General features: G+C 34.8%; 1 protein-coding gene across 3 annotated transcripts in view; it reads left to right on the top strand.

Annotated features, from left to right (window-relative positions):
- Nucleotides 1–24,941, top strand: part of LOC105495016 (spermatogenesis associated 6) — a 170,283-nt gene that overhangs the window by 99,325 nt on the left and 46,017 nt on the right. The window contains exons 10-11 of one of the 3 annotated variants that reach the window (XM_011764140.3): nt 3,121–3,305; nt 7,234–7,333. The exons of 1 other annotated variant lie outside the window; for it this stretch is intronic. In XM_011764140.3, the coding sequence (XP_011762442.1) occupies nt 3,121–3,305; nt 7,234–7,333 (285 nt within the window). The remainder of the gene's footprint in view (nt 1–3,120; nt 3,306–7,233; nt 7,334–24,941) is intronic. One more of the 3 variants, XM_011764141.3, reaches the window with a different exon arrangement.

A 24,941-nucleotide genomic window follows, 5' to 3' on the forward strand; every position in this document is an offset into this window, starting at 1 on the left:
TGTACAATGTGTCCCTCCCACCTCTATAATATTCTTTATTACATTCATATAGATTTTTCATCTTTGCTTATCTTTTCTTGTGCCTTTTTCTTTTTCTGAATGGCTTTTCTCCTCCTTTCCTTTACTTATGGCTTTGATTTCAATTCTGCCTCCTCAATGAGACCTCCACCATTAAGACCATTAGAAGTCTTTCATTCCTTTGAATTTCTTTTTGCAGTTATTGTCATTGGAATGTGTTTGACACTTCAGCATATCTTATTGTCATTTATCCTTCTGTATATGCAATGTCTTATCTGGATTGTGAGTTTAAATTTTTATATTTCTTTAGGTTTGAGTATTAGCTAACATGTTCAAGAGATTCTCAGTGAATATTCCGATAGAAATTCAGTGGTAATTACCTATAAAAGGCTTTATATAAAGCATTGCTGACTAGTGTGGGGAGAAAATTTAGCAGATAAAAATGAAGTGGTCTGCCATCTAACATGTCTCAGTTGACAATGAAATTGATAAAAAGAAAATAATCCAGGCCAAGTGGCTCATATTTGGATATATTCTAGAAACAACAATGTGATACCTTCTACCACTTTCTTTTTCTTTCTTGTCTTGTCTTGTCTTTTTTTTTTTTCTTTTTCTTTGAGACAGAGTCTTGCTATGTCACCCAGGCTGGAGTGCAGTGGTGCAATCATAGCTCACTGCAACGTAGAACTCCCGAGCTCAAGTGTTCCTCCTGCCTCCGCCTCCTGAATAGTTGAGACTACAGGTGTGAGCTACCTATTCTGTGTCTCTTAACATATGCACTTACATTGTTGACCATGAACCTCCTTGATCTTGTTTTTAACATTTACTGTGTTTTTGTTTTGTCTCTGAATAGCTAAAAATGGAGCAATTTTATTTTTTTCTTCAATCTTGATCACATATTTCTTGTTGGTCAGTTATTGGGGACTGTAACTGAGTCATTTGCACTATGTTCTATTAGGTTGTGGAATGAAAGCATGATTCTCTCAGCTGACCACTGACTTATTATTTGTTGTAATTTTGGAAAATAGTGAAAAGTATGGTAGTGTTGAAGCAAAACCTATGCTGGACTTAGGTTTTAATAACAAATGACATACATTTATTGGGCAACTAATTTATACATCTAGACATTCTGCAATATAGTTTAAGTAAATAATGGAAGATCTATAAGCTAGCTGTTATTAACTTTATTTTTCATGTGAAGAAATGAGTCTGAGAAGAATTAGATAGCTGTCTAAAAGGTCAAATATTTAACAACTAGCACTGCTGTAACATAAACTCTTAAAAGCAGGGACTTTGTTTTGTTCACTATTGTAGTCCCAAAACTTAAGACATGACTGGGACTCAGATATTTGTTAAATGAATCCAGTTCCTCTCCTCTTATTCTCCCTTGAACTCAACTTCAGATTTTCACTCCTGTCACTCCATTAAAGCTATTTTTGTTGATGTTATCGATGACCTCACTGTTACTAACATCCAAAGATCTTGTCTTTTCTAACTTGACCTCTCAAGTTATATTTACCCATTAGTTACTCCCCTTTCCTTGAAATTCATTGTTTACTGACTTCCAAAACAACACATTCTCTTGTTTCTTTCCTTTCTTCCCTGGCTACTCTTCAGTCATGTTTTCTTTTCATCTTTCATGCCTCTAAATATTGGAGTATTCTCAGGGCTAATTCTTCAGATGTTTTCTACTTTTGATTTACTTTTACTTCCTTGGCAATATCACGCAGTGCAATACCTTTAAATACCACTTAGATGCTAGTAATTACCAATTTATATTTTTATCCTGGACTTTTCCCCAAACTCTGCTCTAATACATTGAATTATTAATAGATTAATAGATGTGAAGCTTAATATGTCCAAAACTAGACTCCTAATATCTTAATTTTCTATGCTTACAGTTAGAAGAGTATATCTAATTCATACAAACCCAACCCTTCTAGTTGATTAGGACAGAAAACCTTCGTGTCATCTTTGACATCGAGACCAGTTTCGACCTGTTGGCTGTGTCTTCTAAATATATTCTGAATCTGATCACTTCTCACCTCCATTGCAATCTTTCTGGCCCAAGGCAGCATCCTTTTCCAGATTTTAGTATAATAGGTTCCTAGCTGATTTCCTGCCAGGACCCTTGGCCCCTCTGCAGACTATTCTCAATATAATAGCCTGGGGTGTCCTGTTTACAGAAGGAAAAAGTCAGGACATGTTTTTCTCCCAGAATAAAAGACTAAATTCTTAAAACCTACCTTTTTGACCTCATTTCTTACTAGTCAGTCCAGCTCCACTGGCTCCCTTGCTAATATCAAGCACGTCCTCCTACTACTCCCAAGATCTTTGCATTTATTTTTCTCTCTTCTGGCATAGTCTTTCCACAGATAATCTTCGTGACAGGTCTTACGGTCTTTACTGAGGTCTTCAGGTCTGCGTGAGGTTCCTGCTGACTATCCCGTTTAAAATTACAGTTCCTTTCCTGCATACCCTTTTCCATCCCACCCAGCAGCACTTAACCCCCCTTCTTCTCATGTTACTTAATATCCTTTAACACACTTTTTTCTACTTCTTTATCATGGTGTGTTTTTGTGTTTTCCATTTATCTCTTCTTATTAGAATATATATTTTACCAGAATGTAAGTTCCATAGGAGCAGGATTATATTCATTTGTCTTTCCTTAATTTGTTCATGTGTCCATTCCCAGAACAAATGAAGTAGTGAATGAGTATTAGACCTGAATTTGAATCTAGTTCTGTTTGACCTGATAGCTAAACTAGGCTACCATTTGGTTTATGTGTATATATTCTTTGTTTTAGATACACACACCCCTATGCAAACCCCACCACTACTCAAAAGCCTTTCGAAGTAATGTCTTATAAATTTTATATATAATGAACAATCTTGATATATTTAATATTTAATCTTACACTGACTAATTACTATATTCCGAATTTTATCTTTAAATATAGCTGTGGCATGCATTTGTTTTATTACTTTTATAAAATCAGTGTGTGTGCACACATATTACTACTGTGCATACTGTATTACTATATTTTATTATATATGTGTGTATCTGTATATGTAGATCTATATATATAATTTTTAAAACAGGTTATCAGGACACCCCATGGGAGAGACTTCGATGACTCTTTAGAAAAGTGTGAAGAGTATTTGAGCCCAAGGTCGTGTAGTAAGCCCCAGCATTCAGCGAGGACCTTACTAGTCCATTCAGCACCCTCAACAATGCCAAAGCATTCTCCAAGCCCTGTGTTAAATAGAGCTTCTCTCAGGGAAAGGTAATTATGTGCGGTCTTCATTTCTGTACTCATCTTTGAATAATAAGTATTAGAAGGGAAAGCAGCAATTATGCATGTGAAATGAATATAAAAGTGTAATTTGATTTTCAGAGGCTTAAATTGTTTTTGTTTAAAATATATTACATATTAGATAATGTTAGATATTTCTTCCTAGCACAGTTCTCTAGATATGGGTTTATTCACCAGGTATGGGTCACATTAACCCCAATTACAGATTATAGTTCTTAAAAGTGAAAAGTAACATATATGATTGTTTTTAGTAGATTCAGAGGAATTTAATATTACAGGCTTGCCTTAAGTGTAAACACAACACAGATTATATTTTTTATTTAGTCATAATGGCTATCTATATATTGTTGGTAGATGGTGTCTAGTTTGCTCAAACAGCCTTCTCCCAACTCCCTAAGAGCATCTTAATCATGTAAAGATTCCAACTCTCTGTTTAAAAATGCTGTGGCAGCCAGAGTCTGATCGTGTTATAATTCGAATGTGAAATAAATAGTTCCTTTTCATATATTTTAAAATTGAAATTGGAAATTCCTTGCCTCTGTCACAAATAGTAATATAGAAAACCATGTTTCTGTAATAAGTTGAAAAGAAGTCAATCCTGGTGAAAAAAATTATGTAAGTTTTTTTCTATATGTAAGAGAAACACTGTCAACAACGTGGAAATCGATGTATCTTTACAACTGGTGTCAGAAAGCGAAAGTAAGCACACCAAATTTCTGTAGTGTATTGGGGTCATCAGGCATAATTAACAAAGATTTAATTAGCTGTAGAGAATATATTGAAAGTTTAACTCAAAACTGATGATTTGAACAACAGTGTGTTAGCTTGGATGCTGTATTAAAACAAATCTATTTTAAACATACAGGTTTGTCTGTTTACTTACTAGCTTTGCAAGCATTCATAATGGATATACGGAGGCATGTTGTAGACCCCAATCCTGAGATACGTAATTTTGATTAAGGTTGCTTCTAGTTCATTAGAGTCAGGCCTGTGGCGGGGTTGGGAGGATCATGGAATCGTTAACATAGGTGCACACACAAGCAACATCATCATCAAAAATTCAGGAGAAAACTGGAAGAGAAGTTTTTCTGCTGAAGTTGATAACTTGCATCTCAGTATCAGGGGACTTTCCTTGATTTCCTCATCTGCCCAGCTGTTTAGACATACAGTTGGTGCTCCTTTCTTTTTATCAACTTTTAGAAATCATCTCTAGTGATTTTATTGATTAGGTCCTTTATCATCTCTGTAAATTTTCCAGAATTTCTTAAATCTGTATTTCCTTGGATATGTTTTTATTTACTTTTGTAATAAACTTTTATAAATAAATACTTTTACAAATGAGTATTATTTACTTTTATAAATAAATTTGTTTTAATTTACTTTTATAAATACTTTTATTTTTCTACCTTTTCACATATTTTGTAGAACTCTCCAATTGTAAACCTACCACTCTAGTACAGTATTAATTTTAGTTCTGTGTTACTTTATCTTTGTATACAATTTTGTTCCGGCTTTTGACCTCAGTCTTTTCTGGATTGATAAATTTGTCATTGAGGCTATATTCAAAAATTCTTCATTGATGACAGTTAAAGTTAGCTGCCCCTTTATTCATATTTCAGTATGGTAAAGGGCTTGGAGTAGATAGCGGTGGCATTTGCACATTATTTTCACTCAGGATGATAGATGTAGTAAGTTCTTGCTAGAAGAAAATGAGTGATTCTAATGTTAAACATTACCTATTTTAACTATAACTTGAGGAAGGTTAGGTAATTTTAAAATAATACAATGGCAATTTAGTTTTGAATTTCCCTATACAAATTAACGTTTTATTGGTATACTCTCTGGGGCAGGCATGACAGATAAGGTTTTTTAACTTTCACTAAAGCAGAACACCTTTGATTTGAGTGTATTTTCTAAATATCTAGATTAGTCTCTAAAGGAAAATAAAATGTCTAAGGCATACTACTAGGAACAAAAACATTTTATTCTTTTCAACACTCAGTACCGCATCTTTAAATATAAGACATTCTCTGAAATGGCTTTTTCTAGGTCACTAAGCAGTATACTTGTAGGGTGTTTATACAATCTATTGAAATCAATAAACAATTTAAACCAATATAAATGTAGATTGTATGTTCCAGGCAAAATTGGAAGTTTTGCGTGGGCGCTGTATGACAGAACATACAGTTATAGGAGTTTATCTGTGTAAATATTTATTGAAATTAAATAAGTTTTCTCTAAGATTGTAGTAAAATGCTGACTCCTTAATCGTGTATATAAACAGATTTTTAGAAACTTTCCCAATGGCTTTATCAAATGAATTTCTTTATGTATAGTGAAGGTGGGTTTTGCTTTGTGCCCATTTAAGAAATTCCTCCAGTGAAGTTAGCACAACATAAAATGGTTTCAATTTTGGTTATAAGTGTTATATTTCAGAAGTTGTTTCCTTCTCAATGTGTAAATATTAATATTATAATTTAAAATTTGTGTGAAGTTTTGAGTTATTACTAAAATTAGACCAAGAAATACTAGCAAATCTACTGAAAAAGGAGCTGATACTCTTTTGAATCATGCTTAAAGTTTTGACTTTTATAAATGAAATTAGATTGGCAAGCAGGCATTCCTTATCCCACAGCACAGACTAGTGGATCCTCTAATAGTATCATTGAAGAGATCCAGTGGATCCTCACAGCTGAATAGTTGGATCTCAGATTTCCAAGATGTGCTATATATATTGCAAATAACAAAGTCTGCTAATTTATTTTTCATAGGTGCAATAGAACTTGCTTTGGCATATACAGGAGATTAAAATTTAGATAATTGATTATTCATTATTTATTGCATTTTTAAGTAGATTATATAAAACATTTATCCTGTTTAGTGGTTTATACTTTGTATAAACATATGATATTTTAGCTTTTAAGAACAAACTGGACTCATGCCTATAATCCCAGCACTTTGGGAGGCCAAAGCGGGCGGATCACGAGATCAGGAGTTTGAAACCAGCCTGACCAACATGGTGAAACCTGTCTCTACTAAAAATACAAAAATTAGTCAGATGTAGTGGCGGGCAATCCCAGATACTCAGGAGGCTGAGGCGGGAGAATTGCTTGAACCTGGGAGGCGGAGGTTGCAGTGAGCCGAGATTGTGCCATTGCACTCCAGCATGGGTGACAGAGCAAGACTCCATCTCAAAAAAAAAAAAAAAAAAGGACAAACTGGGAAGAAAAAAAGGCAAAGATTTAAGCAACATAGCAACATTTTACCTATTTCATTATTATATGAAATAAAGTCATTTATCTATACTAGTGTCAGTTGTGAATTTGAGAAGGGCATAGGAAAAAGAAAGGGATGCTTTGTTTCTTCTTTCACATCTTTAATTTCAACCCCCAGACTCTAATAATAAAGTCATATTTTTCAGTTTTTTAGATACATTTATTCATAGCTGAGACTAGAGAGATGATATCATGTGTTGAAAAGAAACCATTTAACTTCTATGTTGCTCTGCATTCTGAAAAAATAAGCATGATTAAATTGTAAATATTTTTATCTATTATGTACATTTTGTTTCATTTCATAAAATTAGGTATTTTTTTCTCAACAGAAAGGAATTTTTTCACATAGCTTGAGGGTATGATTACTAGAGAATAGGAAGGATATGTAAAGGCATTGTACATAGAATTACTGTTTTAATATGAAAATCTGTATCTTTAATTAAAGCTCCAGATAATTACGTGTGGAAATCATTAAAATGGTCAGATATGTAGGTACGTTCTCCCAAATGTATGCCAACCTTTATTCAGACTATTTGGTGAGCATATGGTGAAAACTTGATAGTATAGCATAGAATCAGTACCTGATTTTAGTAATAAAAATAAAACTTATTTTATGCCTACAGGTTTCATTCTGACTGGTGTTCACCTTCAAACTGCGATGAGATCCATGACCGGGTAAAAAATGTCTTGAAATCACATCAGGCTCATCAAAGACATTTATATGTTAGTTTCTAAAATTTTCTTTCCAAGGCTATTTATAATAGGTCAAGAAAACCACCAAAGATGCCTAAAGCTTATAAAATTTAGTCACCTGAAAGAAAAAAAGAAAGAAAGCTCCATTTGATGGAAATCAGTGGTTTTGCCCAAGGCAACATATCTAAATTCCTGCTTTACCTAAATCATTATGCAAAATGTTTGAAATAGACCATCTGAACTATGAACAGTGTTAGTGATAATTATCTTATAAAGTTTCAGTGCATAGTGACTTGATGATAATTATTTCACAGCCTTCAAAATATGAGAACTCTTGTTTCATGGTTCAGTATAAAGCAATTTCATCTGCTACAGATATAGTTAATTCTAAATGGTAGCATGAGGGGGTAGTGAGAGGTACGTATTTTGAAGAAACTTCTCAGTTAATTTGTATGTTAATTGAATAAAAGAGGAAAAGAGCAGGACAGGTTTGTCAGGTTTAATATTACAAAAAAATCTATATGAGGATATTTTCTGAGAAAAAGCAAATAAGCATTCATATAAATAACAGCTGGGAAATAATGACAGTACTTTTTTGTGTGTTTGATCTCTTGTTTCATTCATTAGTTTAAAAAGCAATCATTTATCATCAATATGTGTTGGACACTAAGATTAGTCTTGGGGGATATAAGGGATTTATATGACCTTGGGATCAGTTTTTACAGTTTTAAGTTTCTATATACATGCTGTTTTTAAAATTAAACTTCTCTTCAAAGTATAGAAAAAAACACATAGAAAATGTACAAATAGTAAGTAACAGCTTGATAAATTATAAAATTAACAGTCTCATGTAAACTACCTACCAGATCAAGAAATAAAGCAATTCTGCAGAAGCCCCTCTTGTTCCTGCCAGCTACTGCCATTCCAAGTGTAAACATTATCAAACTTCTAACAAAGTTATTTATCTTCTAGTAGCAAGATATAATATTGCATGTTTTGAACTTTATATAAATGATATCCTACAGTGTCTACTTTTTTATTCTTGTTTCTCTTTGGTTTTTCAATTCAAGCATTTTTGAAATTTAGACATCTTGTTTTACATGGCAGTGTAGCAGTAGTTCATTCTTGTTTCCATAAATAAAATGTAATCATACAATACATTTCATTGTATGAAAATGCTACCATTTATTCATTCCTCCATTGCTGGGCATTTAGTTTGTTTGGGGTTTGGGCTGTTACAGAGCTGCTGTAAGCAGTATGCACATGTCCTTGGGTGACATTGCACATGGTTTTAACAGTTACACTCCCACTACCAGTGTGGGAGAGTTCTACTTGTTTCATATCCTCCCTACTCCTTTGATTGATTGTGTGTGTGTGTGTGTGTGTGTGTGTGTGTGTGTCTGTGCTTCTATGTGTTCTCATTTGGCATTTTGATAAGTGAAAAGTAATTTATCATATAATGGTTTTAATTTTCTGTGTCCCATGACGAGTGGATATTCTTATTGTCCATTTGGATATCCTCTTTTGTGTTCACGTCGTTTGTTCATTTTTCTACTGGATTGTCTGTCTTTCATTTTTAGGTAAGATTTCCATGCAGATGCCTCATATGAGTTCTTATATATATGTTTTGCGATTTTCTTTTCCTACTCTGTGCCTTATCTTTTCACTCTTAATAGTATCTTTTGATTAAAAGTAGTTATTAATTCTAATGAATACAGTTTATCATTTTTCCTTTTTGATTAGCATCTTTATAGTTTTTGTCTACTTTACGACTTTCTCGTATGTCTGCTAAAGGTCATTTTTCTTTAACATTTAAATATATGAACCATTTAGAATTATTTTTTTCCACATAGTGGTAGCTAGGGGTCACATTTCAAGAAAGGTTCAAGTCTCGTTATTATAGATTTGTCTGTTTTACTTTCTGGTTCCCTTAATTTTGTTTTATATATTTTGAAACTATGTCATTGGATGGATTATGGAACTTTAATTATGAAATGTCCCTCTATATCTCTAGTAATATTCCTTGTTTCACAGTGTATTTTATCTGATATTAGTATAGCTATAGCAGCTTTTTTGTCTAGTATATGCATGGTATATATTTTTCAAGTCTTTGGTTTATGTCATTATATAAAGGATGTATCTTGTAAGTACCGTGTGAACTTTTTTTTTCAAGAATGAAAATCGAGTATTTTTATGTAGGTTGTTTTGTCTTTTGTTTGGATTAATCAAAATTTTAAACAATTTATTTTCTTTTGTATTAACTCATGGTTCTTTTTAAACTATTTTGTTATTGTTTGCCTTATTTCAACATACATACATGACAAATTATTTTTTATGACTTTTCCAATAATATGGGAACATGAAAACATTTAACTGTTTTTAATCTGCTTTCTTTTTTGCTTATCTGTTATCACACATTTTAATTCTACATGTATAAAACACAAGAAATTATTTGTGTTCATCTAGTAACATTTATTTTAATCACATATTATTATTCATTCTTTCTTGCAATTCACTGTTTCCATTTGGGTTCTAGAATTGTTTTCCTTCTAACATGAAGAACTCTCTTTAATGCTTCTTTTTATGTCAGACTCCTGGATAAGAATTCTGATTTTTCTTGAAAACATCTTGGTTCTATTTATGCACAATAGTTTTTCTGGATGTAGAATTCTAGGTTAATAGTCATTTTTTTTTTTTTTTTTTTTTTTTGGCATTTAAAAGAAGCTAATCCATTGTCTTCTGGCTGCTTCTGTATCTGTTGAAAAGTCAGCTATTATTTGTTTGCAATAATACGGCTTTCCCCCTTTTGTTGCATGTAAGATGTGCTATTTGCATTGTGTTTAGTAGTTTTCCTATGATCTATCTAAATGTGGTTTTACTGAATTAATATCCATTCAGTATGCAGAACTCATGTCTTTCATCTGTTTTGGAAAACTCTTAGCCATTCTTTCTTTAAACATTGCTTCCGTCCCAATATCTCTTTGCTATTTTTCTAGAACTTCAAATTACACTTACATAAAAATCTTTAAAATGTGTCTCATACGTATCTTATGCCTATATTCGTATTTTTCGTTATTTTTTCTCTCCAGTTTGGATATTTACTTTTAAACTGTTCTTTGCTAATTCTGTATTCTGCCATATTTGCATTAATGTTAAAACTGATGAAATTTTGATTTTGAACTTTTGATGAAAGCTTTTCATGAGGTTTTGATGTTGAAACTTTGATCGATGAAATGGGCCAAATCCTGGAGAAATGCAAATTACTATGATATGGTTTGGCTGTGTGCCCACCCAAATCTCATCTTGAATTTCCGTGTGTTGTGGGAGGGACCCTGCGGGAGGTAATTGAATCATGGGGGCAAGTCTTTCCTGTAGCTGTTCTCGTGATAGTGAATAAGTCTTATGAGGTCTGATGGTTTTTAAAAGAGGAGTTCCTCTGCACAAGCTCTCTCTTTGCCTGCTGCTATCCATGTAAGATGTGACTTGCTCCCTATTGCCTTTAACCATGATTGTGAGACTTCCCCAGCCATGTGGAACCGTAAGTCCAATTATACCTCTTTCTTTTGTAAATTGCCCATTCTGGGGTATGTCTTTATCGGCAACATGAAAATGGACTAATACAATAATTAACTGAAAATGAAATATTAGTGGTTGTACATCTATTAAATAAATTGAATTCGTAGTTAAGAACTTTTTCAAGGAGAGAGGCCTAGATGGTTTCTCTGGTTAATCCAAACAAAATTTGAGGAGAACACAATACCAGTCTTGCACATCCCTGAAAATAGAAGAAGGAAAACTCCCCAGGTCATTTTATAAAGTCAGTATTTACTGTAATGCTATAACCAGACAACAACATTGCAAGAAAAGAAAAATGCAGATCAATGGCCCTCATGAATATATATACAAAAATTCCCAAAAACATAGTAGCAAATTAAATCCATCTGTATGTAAAAATGAAAATACATCACAATTAAATGGACTTATTGCAGAAATGCAGTGTAAATTTATCCTATTAACTGATTAAGAAAAAGCATATTTCTTGTATGTAGTTTCAGCAGACACAGAAAAAGCATTCAATAAAATTAAACACCATTCATGATAAAAACTCTTAGTAAAGTGGGGGTAGAAGTGAACTTCCTTTGAGCATCTATTGGAAACCTATAGCTAACATTATACTCACTGGTGAAAGACTGATTGCTTTTTCTCAAAGTTCAGAAAGAAAACATTGTTTTCTTTAGCATCATACTGAAAATCTTAGGCAATGTAATAAGGCAAGTAAAATAAAAGTCATAAAGACTAGAAAGGAAGAAACATAACTGTATTTGCAGAAGATATGATTATTCATAGTAAATAAATAAACAAACTCTAAAGGATCTACAGAAAAGCTCATAGAAATAGTGAATTGAGCATGGTCACAGAAAGAAGGAACGTCAGTTTTTTTCTATATACCAGCAATGAGCAATTGAAATTTTAAGTTAGAAGATCTATGCCATTTATAATAGCAGCAGTAATTTAAGTGCTTAGCTAAATTTCTAACAATATGTGTAGGATCTGTATGCTGAGAACTAGAAAACACTATTGAAAGAAATCAAGGAAGACAGAAGTAAGTAGAGTTGACATAACATGTTCATGGATGGGAGGATTCAATATTTGAATCTCAATTTGATATCTAGATTTTATGCAATCTTAATCAAAATTCCAGCACATGTTTTTAGTAGATATTGACAGGCTTATTCAACAACTTGTATGAAAGGCAGAGAAACTTAAAAAATCAAAACGGTCTCAAAACGAATGAAGCTGGAGGACTCACTGCCTAATTTTAAGATTTTTACAGTAAAGCACAGTAATGAAGATTGTGTTATATTGAGTAAAGTATGGACACATATATCGAAGGAATAGAATAGAGATTCCAGAAATAGACCCATGTAAATACTGTCAACTGATTTTGACAAAAGTGTAAAGCCAATTAAATGATGACTTTGTTTTTGTTATCTTTTGAATAAATGGTTCTGGATTTTTTTTTTAAAGCCCCTTGGCATGTAATTCAAAATAGATCATAGACCTTGCATGTAAAACTATAAAACTTCTAGAGGAAAACGTAATAGAAAATCTGTGTAATTTAAGTTTGGCAATGAGTTTTTATATAGATAGCAAGCACAACATCCATAAAGTTAAAAAAATTGACAAACTGGATTTTATTTGCTCTGTGAAAGTCACTATTAAGAGAAAAAAAAGGCCACAAGTTGGATGAAAATACTTTAAAATCACATATATGAGTTAGGACTTGTATCCAGAGTTAGGAAAAAAAGAAAAAAAAAAAAAAAAGAAAAACACAAAACAACAATCCAGACTTAACAAAAAGAAAATAAATAACCAAATTAAATAATGGGCAAAAGATCTGAACAGGCATTTCACCAAAAGAACACATTAAAACATGCTGAAGTCATAATGGAAATGCAAATTAAAACCATAATGAGATACCACTATACACCTATTAGAATCATTAAATAAAAACAACAAGAAAATTATGCTGACAAGGATATGGAGCAACAGGAATTTCCATTTAATGCTGGTGGGAATACCAATGGTATAGCCACTATATAAGACAGTTTTAAATAAAATGAAACATGTACTTATCATATGACCTGGCAATCCTACTCCTAGGTCTTTATCCAAATGCACTGAAAATTTATATTCACCCGAAAATCTGTACACAAATATTTATAGAAACTTTATGGTTGCCAAAAACTGGAGGCAACAAAGATGCCCTTTATTGGTGATGGTGAACAAACCTATGTATGTCTATCTTCAATGGAATACTACTCAACAATAAAAAAGAATGATCTATTAATTCACAGAACGTGATGAATCTTAAATACGGCTTGTTGAGTGAAAGAAGCCAGATCCCTAAAGCTACATGTATGATTTTATTTATATGACATTATTGAAGTAACAAAATTTGTAAGGAGGGAGACAGGAGATGTTGGCTACAAGAGAGACCAGCCTGACAGGGAAATCTTCAGGTTTAAGGAACTGTTCCGATTGGTATGGGAGTGATCAATACATAACTTTAAGCATTTGTCAAAACTCATAGATATATACATCAGAGTTAACTTTACTATATGAAAATTAAAAGAAAAAAGCATGATGTTGTGTCATCCAAGGATGTAATGATTATCATAATTAATGAATATAACAATATTAAAATGTAAGACATGCTTAAATTAACTGACCCAAATAACTTTGGAATATGATGTTTTAAATGCATATATGGTAAGGCTAAGACAAAAAGCACAACATAGTCACTATATTCTAGGTCAGGGGTCAGCACACTTTTTCTGTAGACAGTAAGATGTTAAATACTTTTTACTTTTTGGGTCGTAGGATCCCTGTGACAACTACTCAGCTGTATGGTTGTAGCAAGAAAGCAATCGTATGCAGTATGTAAGCAAATGAGCATTTCCGTGTACCAAAAAACTATCATTGTGCACTAAAATGTGAATTCCATGTAATTTTCACATGAATTTTCATAAAATATTCTATTTTTATAGTCATTTACAAATGTAAATACAATTCTTAGCTCTTATATCATACTAAATAGTCAGTGCCAATAGTTTGATAACCCCTGCTCTAGTAGATAAATGTGTTTCATACAGGATTAGCAATTCTGAAAATATTTTACACTTGTATTAGAGTTGAACCGATAAGTAAATAAACTGTAGATAAAGACAGTAGATTTCTCATTGTCCGAAAAATAATTTACAAAGAAACCAGGAGGATGAAGGCTAAAATGAACTCTGTGATGTTGGGTTAGAGTTTGAGATAAGTTTTAATTCATGTTTATTTTAAAATATATACAAATAGATTGATTCAGAAATAAATAAATAGATATGAAAGTATACCTGAGTTAGTATACATACATATTTCCTAGCTCTGCCTTCAGAAGGGCAGAAGCAGTGTCAATAGCAATGAGCACATCCAGATCCCAGATCTTGGTTTCTAAAAAACCTTTTTCCAGTAAAAGTTGCTAGGACTCTTGTAACAGTGACTAATTCTGGGGCTGGGGTAGGGAAAATACAGGATTAACATGGAGCATCTTGTAGGGCAGAAAGTGAAGAATTGCTCAAAAAAGGTGATGGAGAGGGAGAGGGGGCATGTCAACAGGACACAGAAGCCAATCTAAATGAGCCTCTAGTGGTCAGTATTGGAATAATATTATACAAAGCAGTAGAATTGGATTATAATTCAAAGAATAAAATAAATATCCAAGAGTCCATACTGATGTAAGTGAAACAATGAATAACTGATAGGGGGAATGGATAAATCTCCATTACAGAATTCTAAATAAATGATTATGAATAATGTACCCCCTACAGGAAGTGGAGCTTACTTTCTTTCCCCTTGAGTGAGTACTGGAGTGACACTGGACTTAGTGACTTGCTTCTAATGAGTAGTGCATGGAAAGGACAAATAGTAACTTAGGTAGAGAAATTGTGATAACCCAATAGGTTCTTGTTGCCCACTGCCCACAAAAGCTAGTACACTGAGAAAAACAGGAGTTGCAGTAGAGAAAGTATTTAATAACAGGGCCAGTCAAGTGAGGAGATGGGAGATATTTCCCACATCTGCCCCTCTGAGAATTCAGAGGCTCAGGTTTTTAAGATTGCTATGGTGGTTGGGGAGCTGGAGAACTGAGGCAATTGATTAGCTAGGGATGAAGTCACAGGAGTGTTGAGACTATCTTCCTGCAGCTGAGTTGGTTCCAGGGAGGAGTTGCAGGATGAATTGAGTCAGTTCCTCGGTGTGGATCACAAGTCCTGGTGGCATCTCTTGGTCTGCCAAAATGCTAAATCTGAAAAATACTTCAGAGTTCTTTAGGTTTCACAGTAGTGATGTTATGTACAGGAGCAGTTGGAAAAGTTATAAATTTTAAAACCTCCAGTTACATGACTCTGGGACAGTAAGCACTACAGAAAAGCAAGCTAAGCAAGCAATTACAGGTTATTGTTTAACCATGCTTATTTTTTTAGCAAAGTTCAGACCCACCCTACCATAATTATAACCTTTTGGCCTTTGCTTTACAAAGGGCGATTTCAGACCCTTAACAAGGATGGGGGTTAGTTTCAGGAAGAGACTATTATCATCCTTACTTTAAATTTAAACTTTCAACTGAATTTAGTTGCTCCCATGATGAGCTTGCCCTATGTGTAGGGATGAACAAAGGCAGTAGCTTGTGAGGTTAGAAGCAAAATGGAGTGAGTAATATTAGCTTTCTCTCACTGTTAAAATTTTGCAAAGATGGTTTTAAAATGTGGAAGACACTACCTTAAAGAAGTGGTAAAGTTAACATCATCAGTGATTACTCAGGTTGATATCATATATCTTTTGATATCATGTGATGTGAGGGGTGTTTCTCTGTGATATTGTTCTGCCAAAGCCATAACTGTAGTCTAAATCTGAGAAAACTTCAGAGAAAATCAAATTGAAGGACTTTCTTCAAAATACCTGATCAGTACCCTTCTACATTGTCAGTCACACGTAACAAGGAAGGACTATGAATGAAACTTGTCACAGGTAGGATGGAGGAAACTAAGGAGAAATGATGACTAAATGTAATAGGATATTCTCTATTGGATCCTGGAACAGAACAAGTACCTTATTGGAAAGACTAGTGAAATCAAAATTAAGTTGTCACTTTATAGAATAGTACAGTACCATTGTTAATCTCTTAGTTTTGTCAGATGCACCATGGTTATATGTTACATTAAGAAAACCTCAGTGAAGGGTGAAGTTTCTGTGTGTAGGAACTCTCTATACTGTCTTTGCAACTTTTCTGTAAAGATAAATATTCCAAAGTAAAACAGTTACAAAGTTATTGAGTTCTTAATTTCAGTCCTTTGTACCTTTAACTGATTTGGTGTGATTCTAGGTCCCTTCCCTCTCAGAGTTACTGTATGTAATTCTTCTCCAGCAAGACAGATAAAACTCCTTTCTGCCTTTCAGAGGCTTTCTGCTTAGCTTTTTGTCCCCGCACTGCATAGTCTCAGACATTCTGCAACTGTCTTGAGGGAACATTCAGCTCAGTTTTGCACCCATTGTGTCTCAATGAATTTTAGTCTCTAGAGTCATTAATTTTGTCCTTCTAGCATAGTGAGACTGCCAGAAACCTGCTGGATTCTCTGGCCTGCAGCAGTGGACCTGTGGTTAAAAGAAGCATGGATACTTGACATTTTGTTCTGTACTCAGAATCCACAAATGCCTCCAGGAAAAAAAATAATAATAATGAAACAAAACAAAAAAACTCAGATGCAAACCATTAGCTCACCTCTCTGAAGGTACCTCCTCTCAGGAATCTTGGCACCACTAATAAATGTTGTTTAAGCAGCTTTCTAATGCCTTTACCACGAGAAAAAAAATTTACATATGTAAGCAAACTACTTCCTATTCAGAAACACCACTTCTTTTTTTTTTTTTTTTTTTTTAATTATACTTTATGTTCTAGGGTACATGTGCACAACGTGCAGGTTTGTTACATATGTATACATGTACCATGTTGGTGTGCTGCACCCATTAACTCGTCATTTACATTAGATATATCTTCTAATGCTATCCCTCCCCCTTCGCCCCACCCCGCAACAGGCCCTGGTGTGTGATGTTCCCCTTCCTGTCTCCAAGTGTTCCCATTGTTCAATTCCTACCTATCAGTGAGAACAAGTGATGTTTGGTTTTCTGTTCTTGTGATAGTTTCCTGAGAATGAAGGTTTCCAGCTGCATCCATGTCCCTACGAAGGACATAAACTCATCCTTTTTAATGGCTGCGTAGTATTCCATGGTGTATATATGCCACATTTTCTTAATCCAGTCTATCATTGATGGACATTTGGGTTGGTTCCAAGTCTTTGCGATTGTGAATAATGCCGCAATAAACGTACCTGTGCATGTGTCTTTATAGCAGCATGATTTATATTCCTTTGGGTATATACCCAGTAATGGGATGGCTGGGTCAAATGGTATTTCCAGTTCTAGATCCTTGAGAAATCTACACACTGTCTTCCACAATGGTTGAACTAGTTTACAGTCCCACCAACAGTGTAAAAGTGTTCCTATTTCTTCACATCCTCTCCAGCATCTGTTGTTTTGAGACTTTTTAATGATCACCCTTCTAACTGGTGTGAGATGGTATTTCGTTGTGGTTTTGATTTACATTTCTCTGATGGCAAGTGATGATGAGCATTTTTTCATGTGTCTGTTGACTGCATAAATGTCTTCTTTTGAGAAGTGTCTGTTCATAGCCTTTGCCCACTTTTGATGGGGTCGTTTGTTTTTTTCTTGTAAATTTGATTGAGTTCTTTGTAGGTTCTGGATATTAGCCCTTTGTCAGATGAGTAGATTGCAAAAATTTTCTCCCAATCTGTAGGTTGCCTGTTCATTCTGATGGTAGTTTCTTTTGCTGTGCAGAAGCTCTTTAGTTTAATCAGATCCCATTTGTCCATCATGGCTTTTGTTGCCATTGCTTTTGGTGTTTTAGACATGAAGTCCTTGCCCATGCCTATGTCCTGAATAGTATTGCCTAGGTTTTCTTCTAGGGTTTTTATGGTTTTAGGTCTAACATTTAAGTCTCTAATCCATCTTTAATTAATTTTTGTATAAGGTGTAAGGAAGGGATCCAGTTTTAGCTTTCTACTTACGGCTAGCCAGTTTTCCCAGCACCGTTTATTAAATAGGGAATCCTTTTTCCATTCTTTGTTTTTGTCAGGTTTGTTAAAGATCACATGGTTGTAGATGTGTGGTATTATTTCTGAGGACTCTGTTCTGTTCCATTGGTCTATATCTCTGTTTTGGTACCAGTACCATGCTGTTTTGCTTACTGTAGCCTTGTAGTATAGTTTGAAGTCCGGTACTGTGATGCCTCCAGCTTTGTTATTTTGACTTAGGATTGTCTTGGCAATGCGGGCTCTTTTTTGGTTCCATATGAACTTTAAAGTAGTTTTTTCCAATTCTGTGAAGAAAGTCATTGGTAGCTTAATGGGGATGGCATTGAATCTAGGCACTGAATCATACCTTGGGCAGTATGGCCATTTTCACAATATTTATTCCTCCTATCCATGAGCATGGAATGTTCTTCCATTTGTTTGTGTCTTATTTCATTGAAGAGTGGTTTGTAGTTCTCCTTGAAGTGGTCCTTCACATCCCTTGTAAGTTGAATTCCTAGGTATTTTATTCTATTTGAAGCAATAGTGAATGGGAGTTCACTCATGATTTGGCTCTCTGTTTGTCTATTATTGGTGTATAAGAATGGTCGTGATTTTTGCACATTGATTTTTTTATCCTGAGACTTTGCTGAAGTTGCTTATCAGCTTAAGGAGATTTGGGGCTGAGACAGTGGGGTTTTCTAAATATGCAATCATGTCATCTACAAACAGGGACAAATTGACTTCGTCTTTTCCTAATCGAATACCCTTTATTTCTTTCTCCTGCCTGATTGCCTTGGCCAGAACTCCAACACTATGTTGAATAGGAGTGGTGAGAGCAGGCATCCCTGTGTTGTGTCACTTTTCAAAGGGAATGCTTCCAGTTTTTGCCCATTCAGTATGATATTGACTATGGGTTTGTCATAAGTAGCTCTTATTATTTTGAGATATGTTCCATAAATACCTAGTTTATTGAGAGTTTTTAGCATGAAGGGCTGTTGAATTTTGTCAAAGGCCTTTTCTGCATCTATTGAGATAATCATGTGGTTTTTGTCTTTGGTTCTATTTATGTGCTGGATTACATTTATTGATTTGTCTATATTGAACCAGCCTTGCATCCCAGGGATGAAGCCCACTTGATCATGGCGGATGAGCTTTTTGATGTGCTGCTGGATTCGGTTTGCCAGTATTTTATTGAGGATTATTGCATCGATGTTCATCAGGGATATTGGTCTAAAATTCTCTTTCTTTGTTGTGTCTCTGCCAGGCTTTGGTATCAGGATGATGTTGGCCTCATAAAATGAGTTAGGAAGGATTCCCTCTTTTTCTATTGATTGGAATAGTTTCAGAAGGAATGGTACCAGCTCCTCCTTGTACTTCTGGTAGAATTCGGCTCTGTCTGATCCTGGAGTTTTTTTGGTTGGTAGGCTATTAATTATTGCCTCAATTTCAGAGCCTGTAATTGTTCTATTTAGGGATTCAACTTCTTCCTGGTTTAGTCTTGGGAGAGTGTATGTGTCCAGGAATTTATCCATTTCTTCTAAGTTTTCTAGTTTATTTGCATAGAGGTGTTTATAGTATTCTCTGATGGTAGTTTGTATTTCTGTGGGGTCGGTGGTGATATCCCCTTCATCATTTTTTATTGCATCTATTTGATTCTTCTCTCTTTTCTTCTTTATTAGTCTTGCTAGCGGTCTATCATTTTTGTTGATCTTTTCAAAAAACCAGCTTCTGGATTCACTGATTTTTTGGAGGGTTTTTTTGTGTCTCTATCTTCTTCAGTTCTGCTCTGATCTTAGTTATTTTTTTGCCTTCTGCTAGCTTTTGAATGTGTTTGCTCTTGCTTCTCTTTTACTTGTGATGTTAGGGTGTCAATTTTGGATCTTTCCTGCTTTCTCTTGTGAGCATTTAGTGCTATAACTTTCCCTCTACACACTGCTTTAAATGTGTCCCAGAGATTCTGGTATGTTGTATCTTTGTTCTCATTAGTTTCAAAGAATATCTGTATTTCTGCCTTCATTTCGTTATGTACCCAGTAGTCATTCAGGAGCAGGTTGTTCAGTTTCCATGTAGTTGAGCAGTTTTGATTGAGTTTCTTAATCCTGAGTTCTAGTTTGATTGCACTGTGGTCTGAGAGACAGTTTGTTATAATTTCTGTTCTTTTACATTTGCTGAGGAGTGCTTTACTTCCAACTATGTGGTCAATTTTGAAATAAGTGTGATGTGGTGCTGAGAAGAATGTATATTCTGTTGATTTGTGGTGGAGAGTTCTGTAGATGTCTATTAGGTCTGCTTGCTGCAGAGCTGAGTTCAATTCCTGGATATCCTTGTTAACTTTCTTGTTGAGCTGTCTAATGTTGACAGTTGGATGTTAAAGTCTCCCTATTATTGTGTGGGAGTCTAAGTCTCTTTGTAAGTCTCTAAGGACTTGCTTTATGAATGTGGGTGCTCCTGTATTGGGTGCATATATATTTAGGATAGTTAGCTCTTCTTGTTGAATTGATCCCTTTACCATTATGTAATGGCCTTCTTTGTCTCTTTTGATCTTTGTTGGTTTAAAGTCTGTTTTATCAGAGACTAGAATTGCAACCCCTGCCTTTTTTTGTTTTCCATTTGCTTGGTAGATCTTCCTCCATCACTTTATTTTGAGCTTATGTGTGTCTCTGCATGTGAGATGGGTCTCCTGACTACAGCACACTGATGGCTCTTGACTCTTTATCCAATTTGCCAGTCTGTGTCTTTTGTTTGGAGCATTTAGCCAATTTATATTTAAGGTTAATATTGTTATGTGTGAATTTGATCCCGTCATTATGATGTTAGCTGGTTATTTTGCTCATTAGTTGATGCGGTTTCTTCCTGGCATAGATGGTCTTTACATTTTGGCATGTTTTTGCAGTGGCTGGTACTGGTCGTTCCTTTCCATGATTAGTGCTTCCTTCAGGAGCTCTTGTAGGGCAGGCCTGGTGGTGACAAAATCTCTTAGCATTTGCTTGTCTGTAAAGGATTTTATTTCTCCTTCACTTATGAAACTTAGTTTGGTTGGATAAGAAATTCTGGGTTGAAAATTTTCTTTAAGAATGTTGAATATTGGCCCCCACTCTCTTCTGGCTTGGAGAGTTTCTGCCGAGAGATCTGCTGTTAGTCTGATGGGCTTCCCTTTGTGGGTAACCCGAGCTTTCTCTCTGGCTGCGCTTAGCATTTTTTCCTTCATTTTAACATCGGTGAATCTGACAATTAGGTGTCTTGGGGTTGCTCTTCTCGAGGAGTATCTTTGTGGTGTTCTCTGTGTTTCCTGAGTTTGAATGTTGGCCTACCTTGCTAGGTTGGGGAAGTTCTGCTGGATAATAGCCTGCAGTGTTTTCCACCTTGGTTCCATTCTCCCCATCACTATCAGGTAGATCTCAGACTACTGTGCTAGTAATGAGGGAGGCTCCGTGGGCATGCGACCCTCCGAGCGAGGCACGGGATATAATTTCCTGGTGTGCCGTTTGCTAAGACCTTTGGTAAAGCACAGTATTAGGGTGGGAGTGACCCGATTTTCCAGGTGTTGTGTGTCATGGTTTCCCTTGGCTAGGAAAGGGAATTGCCTTCTCCCTTATGCTTCCCCGGTGAGGCAATGCCTTACCCTGCTTCGGCTCTCGCTTGGTGGGCTGCACCCACTGTCCTGCACCCACTGTCTGACATACCCCAGTGAGATGAACCTGGTACCTCAGTTGGAAATGCAGAAATCACTCATCTTCTGTGTCACTCATACTGGGAGCTGGAGGCTGGCGCTGTTCCTATTTGGCCATGTTGGAACTGCCCCAACACTACTTCTTTAATTACTTTAAGTTTTATGTTTCTGCTGGCTTGACTTTCTCGAATGGAAGATAGTAAACTTATTCATGTTGACTTACACTGGACACTAATGTCAGTGTTTTAAAATGTTTTATGTTAAAAGCAACCTGAGCACAAAACTTTATCTTTCTGACTATATTCATTCATATAGCATTTATTGAGAATTTTCACCCAGTATCTGCATGCTATGTACCTGGCACTGTGCAAAGCACTCAGGATATTTTCATGAAATCAGATTTTCTGCCCATAAGGATTTTTTTTTGAGCTTTTTTTTTAGGTTCGGGGGATCTATATGCAGGTTTGTTATATAGGTAAACTCCTATCAAGGGGATTTGTTATACAGATTATTTTGTGACCTACATACTAGACCTAGTTCCCAATAGTTATTTTTTTCTGCCCATCTCCCTTCTCCCACTCTCCACCCCTAAGGTGGGTCCAGTATAAGGAGCTAACATAACCCAATGATTATTTAACAAGTAAATGAATATACAACAGTAAAAATGTGGTGCAATATATAATTAACAATAAGGAGCATAAGCAGGAATTGTTATTGTTTTTCCAGAGAAAAACTGCAGTTGATTACATAGGAATAATTATTTATTAAATGTTGCTATCAGCAGCTCACTGTGCATGTATTGCTCCATTTATCCCTTACTTTATCTTATAAAGTAAATACTGTTAAGAAGTAAGTACTATTTTAAAGATAAGGAAACTGAGGCTCGGAAAAGTTAAATGACCTTTATAAAGTCACACAGCTATTTTAGATGATTGTATCTAGGATTTGAATCCCCATTAATACTCTTTGATCTTAACCATTCAGCTCTACAGAGATAAACACATGAAGTGCAACTTGATACACATAAGACCAATAACATGCCAAATATAAACATGTAAGCATATATAAACATGAGATCAATGGAAACAGATGTTCAGAAGTAGATAGAAATCAATAAACCTAATATACCAGAGATTGTGAGCTATATACTGAAATACATGTCCTGGAGACAGGTTAGAACAAAGTCCACATTGGCCCTACTTGACAAATACAGATAAAGGTATGCCATGTAAGTATGAACAGGTGTGAATTTTTTCTTCTTTTACTTCACAAAGAATTTATTTAAATATCAGTCACTTCAAGAACATTTAAAAAGTATTTTATGAATCATTAAATATTTGACTTGTAAAACATAGTATGTCAGAAGTTTGATAACCATTAGAAAATGAAGAGAACCTATCTTAAACTAATGGAAGTCAGTGATCGGGGAAGAAAGATTCTGATGAAAATAAAACCCAAAGACAAATAAAGGAGCAAACACCCAACATATTGGTTTATACATTTATTCAGGAGAGTGTAAATCATGTAAAACCAGATCACTTTTAAACCCCAGGCTCTGGTACCTTAAGCAGAATTAAGAGTGTGTGTGACTTAATCCTATCAGCCTCCCTGTCTAGAAATGCATGTTTCTTTAAATAAAACTCATTGTGGACATTGTGAGGAACATCCACACAGTGTTTTCGTTGAGCCAGTCATGGAGAACCAGGGTGAGAAGTTTAGACTTTATCCTGAAATCAAAAAGTCCTGACTTCAGTTGCATTCAAGGTTTGGGTAGATACTGAGTACTGTGGCTAATAGAGAATGTGTACAGTTGTCTCTTGGTATCCATGGGGGATTGGTTCTGGGATCCCTCAATTTCCTTATTTAAATGGTATAGTACAATATAACATCTCTGGAGGGCAGGGCCACTGCTCAGCTCTAATTGTTTTCTGTGTATACTTTGAGGCACAGCGTTGGCAGGTTTTACTGATTTTTAGATAATTTATTGTCAACTAATTCAAACTAAAAATATAAAACACTTTGTGTACCAAACAAAGCACATATAGCAGAGACTTTCCTTTAAAACATGGAGAGCCTCTGAGATGTTAAAGTGTTTCATTAGTGTTTTGAGAAAATTAATTTGATAACATTAAGTGCTCAGCTTGGGGAAAGAGTAAGAATTTGAGATGAGATTTGCCAAAACAATATAATGGAAGAATACATCGGGAAGGGCATGCAATTTGCGAGAGTTTGTTATGGTTTATGTTTTAATATTTTGAAGTTGATTAATAAATTTAGCTAAAATTTATTGAATTGTGACTATATACTAGATACTGTAGTAAATGCTATTGAAGTTGATTAATAAATTTAGCTAAAATTTATTGAATTGTGACTATATACTAGATACTGTAGTAAATGCTATTTTTTAAAGGCTTGGGAATCAATTATATGTGTGTATATATTTTTTTGTTCCCACCTTTAAGTTCAGGGGTACAAGTGCAGGATGGTTTGTTACATAGGTAAACGTGTGCCATGGTGGTTTGCTGCGATCATCCCATCACCCAAGTATTAAGCCTAGTACCCATTAGTTATTCTTCCTGATGCTCTCCCTCCTCCCATCTCCCACCCTCCAGCAGTCCTCAGTGTGTGTTGTTCCCCTCCACGTGCCCATGTGTTTTCATCATTTAGCTCCCACTTAATAAGTGAGAACATGTGGTATTTGATTTTTCTGTTCCTGCATTAGCCAAGGATAATGGCCTCCAGCTCCACCCACGTTCCTGCAAAGGACATGATCGCCTTCCTTTTTATGGCTGCATAGTATTATTCCATGGTGCATATATACCACTTTTTTTTTTAATCCAGCCTATCGTTGATGGGCATTTAGGTTGTGGAATCAATTTCTGTACAAGTTTCTTACTACAGTTTTCTCATAGGTTTCTTGAGAGTACTATGGTTTTAGTATATGTAACATGCTTAGAATGATACTGTCATGAGGAGTGTTAATAAATATTAGCTATTCAAAAAAAAAACTTGTCTGTGATTGTAAAATAGAAATTTTTATAAGTGAACAATTTGTCAATTTTTGCTTTTGTTGGAATTGCTTTTGGTGTCTTCATCATGAAAGTCTTTGCCCGTATCTATGTTATGAATGGTATTGCCTAGGTTGTCTTCCAGGATTTTTATATTTTTGAGTTTTACATTTAAGTCTTTAATTCTTCTTGAGTTACTTTTTGTTTATGGTGTAAGGAGGTGATCCATTTTCAGCCTTCTACATTTGGCTTGCCAGTCGTCCCAG

The sequence above is a fragment of the Macaca nemestrina genome, chromosome 1, assembly GCF_043159975.1.
Source record: "Macaca nemestrina isolate mMacNem1 chromosome 1, mMacNem.hap1, whole genome shotgun sequence".
Taxonomy (NCBI): Eukaryota; Metazoa; Chordata; class Mammalia; order Primates; family Cercopithecidae; genus Macaca; species Macaca nemestrina.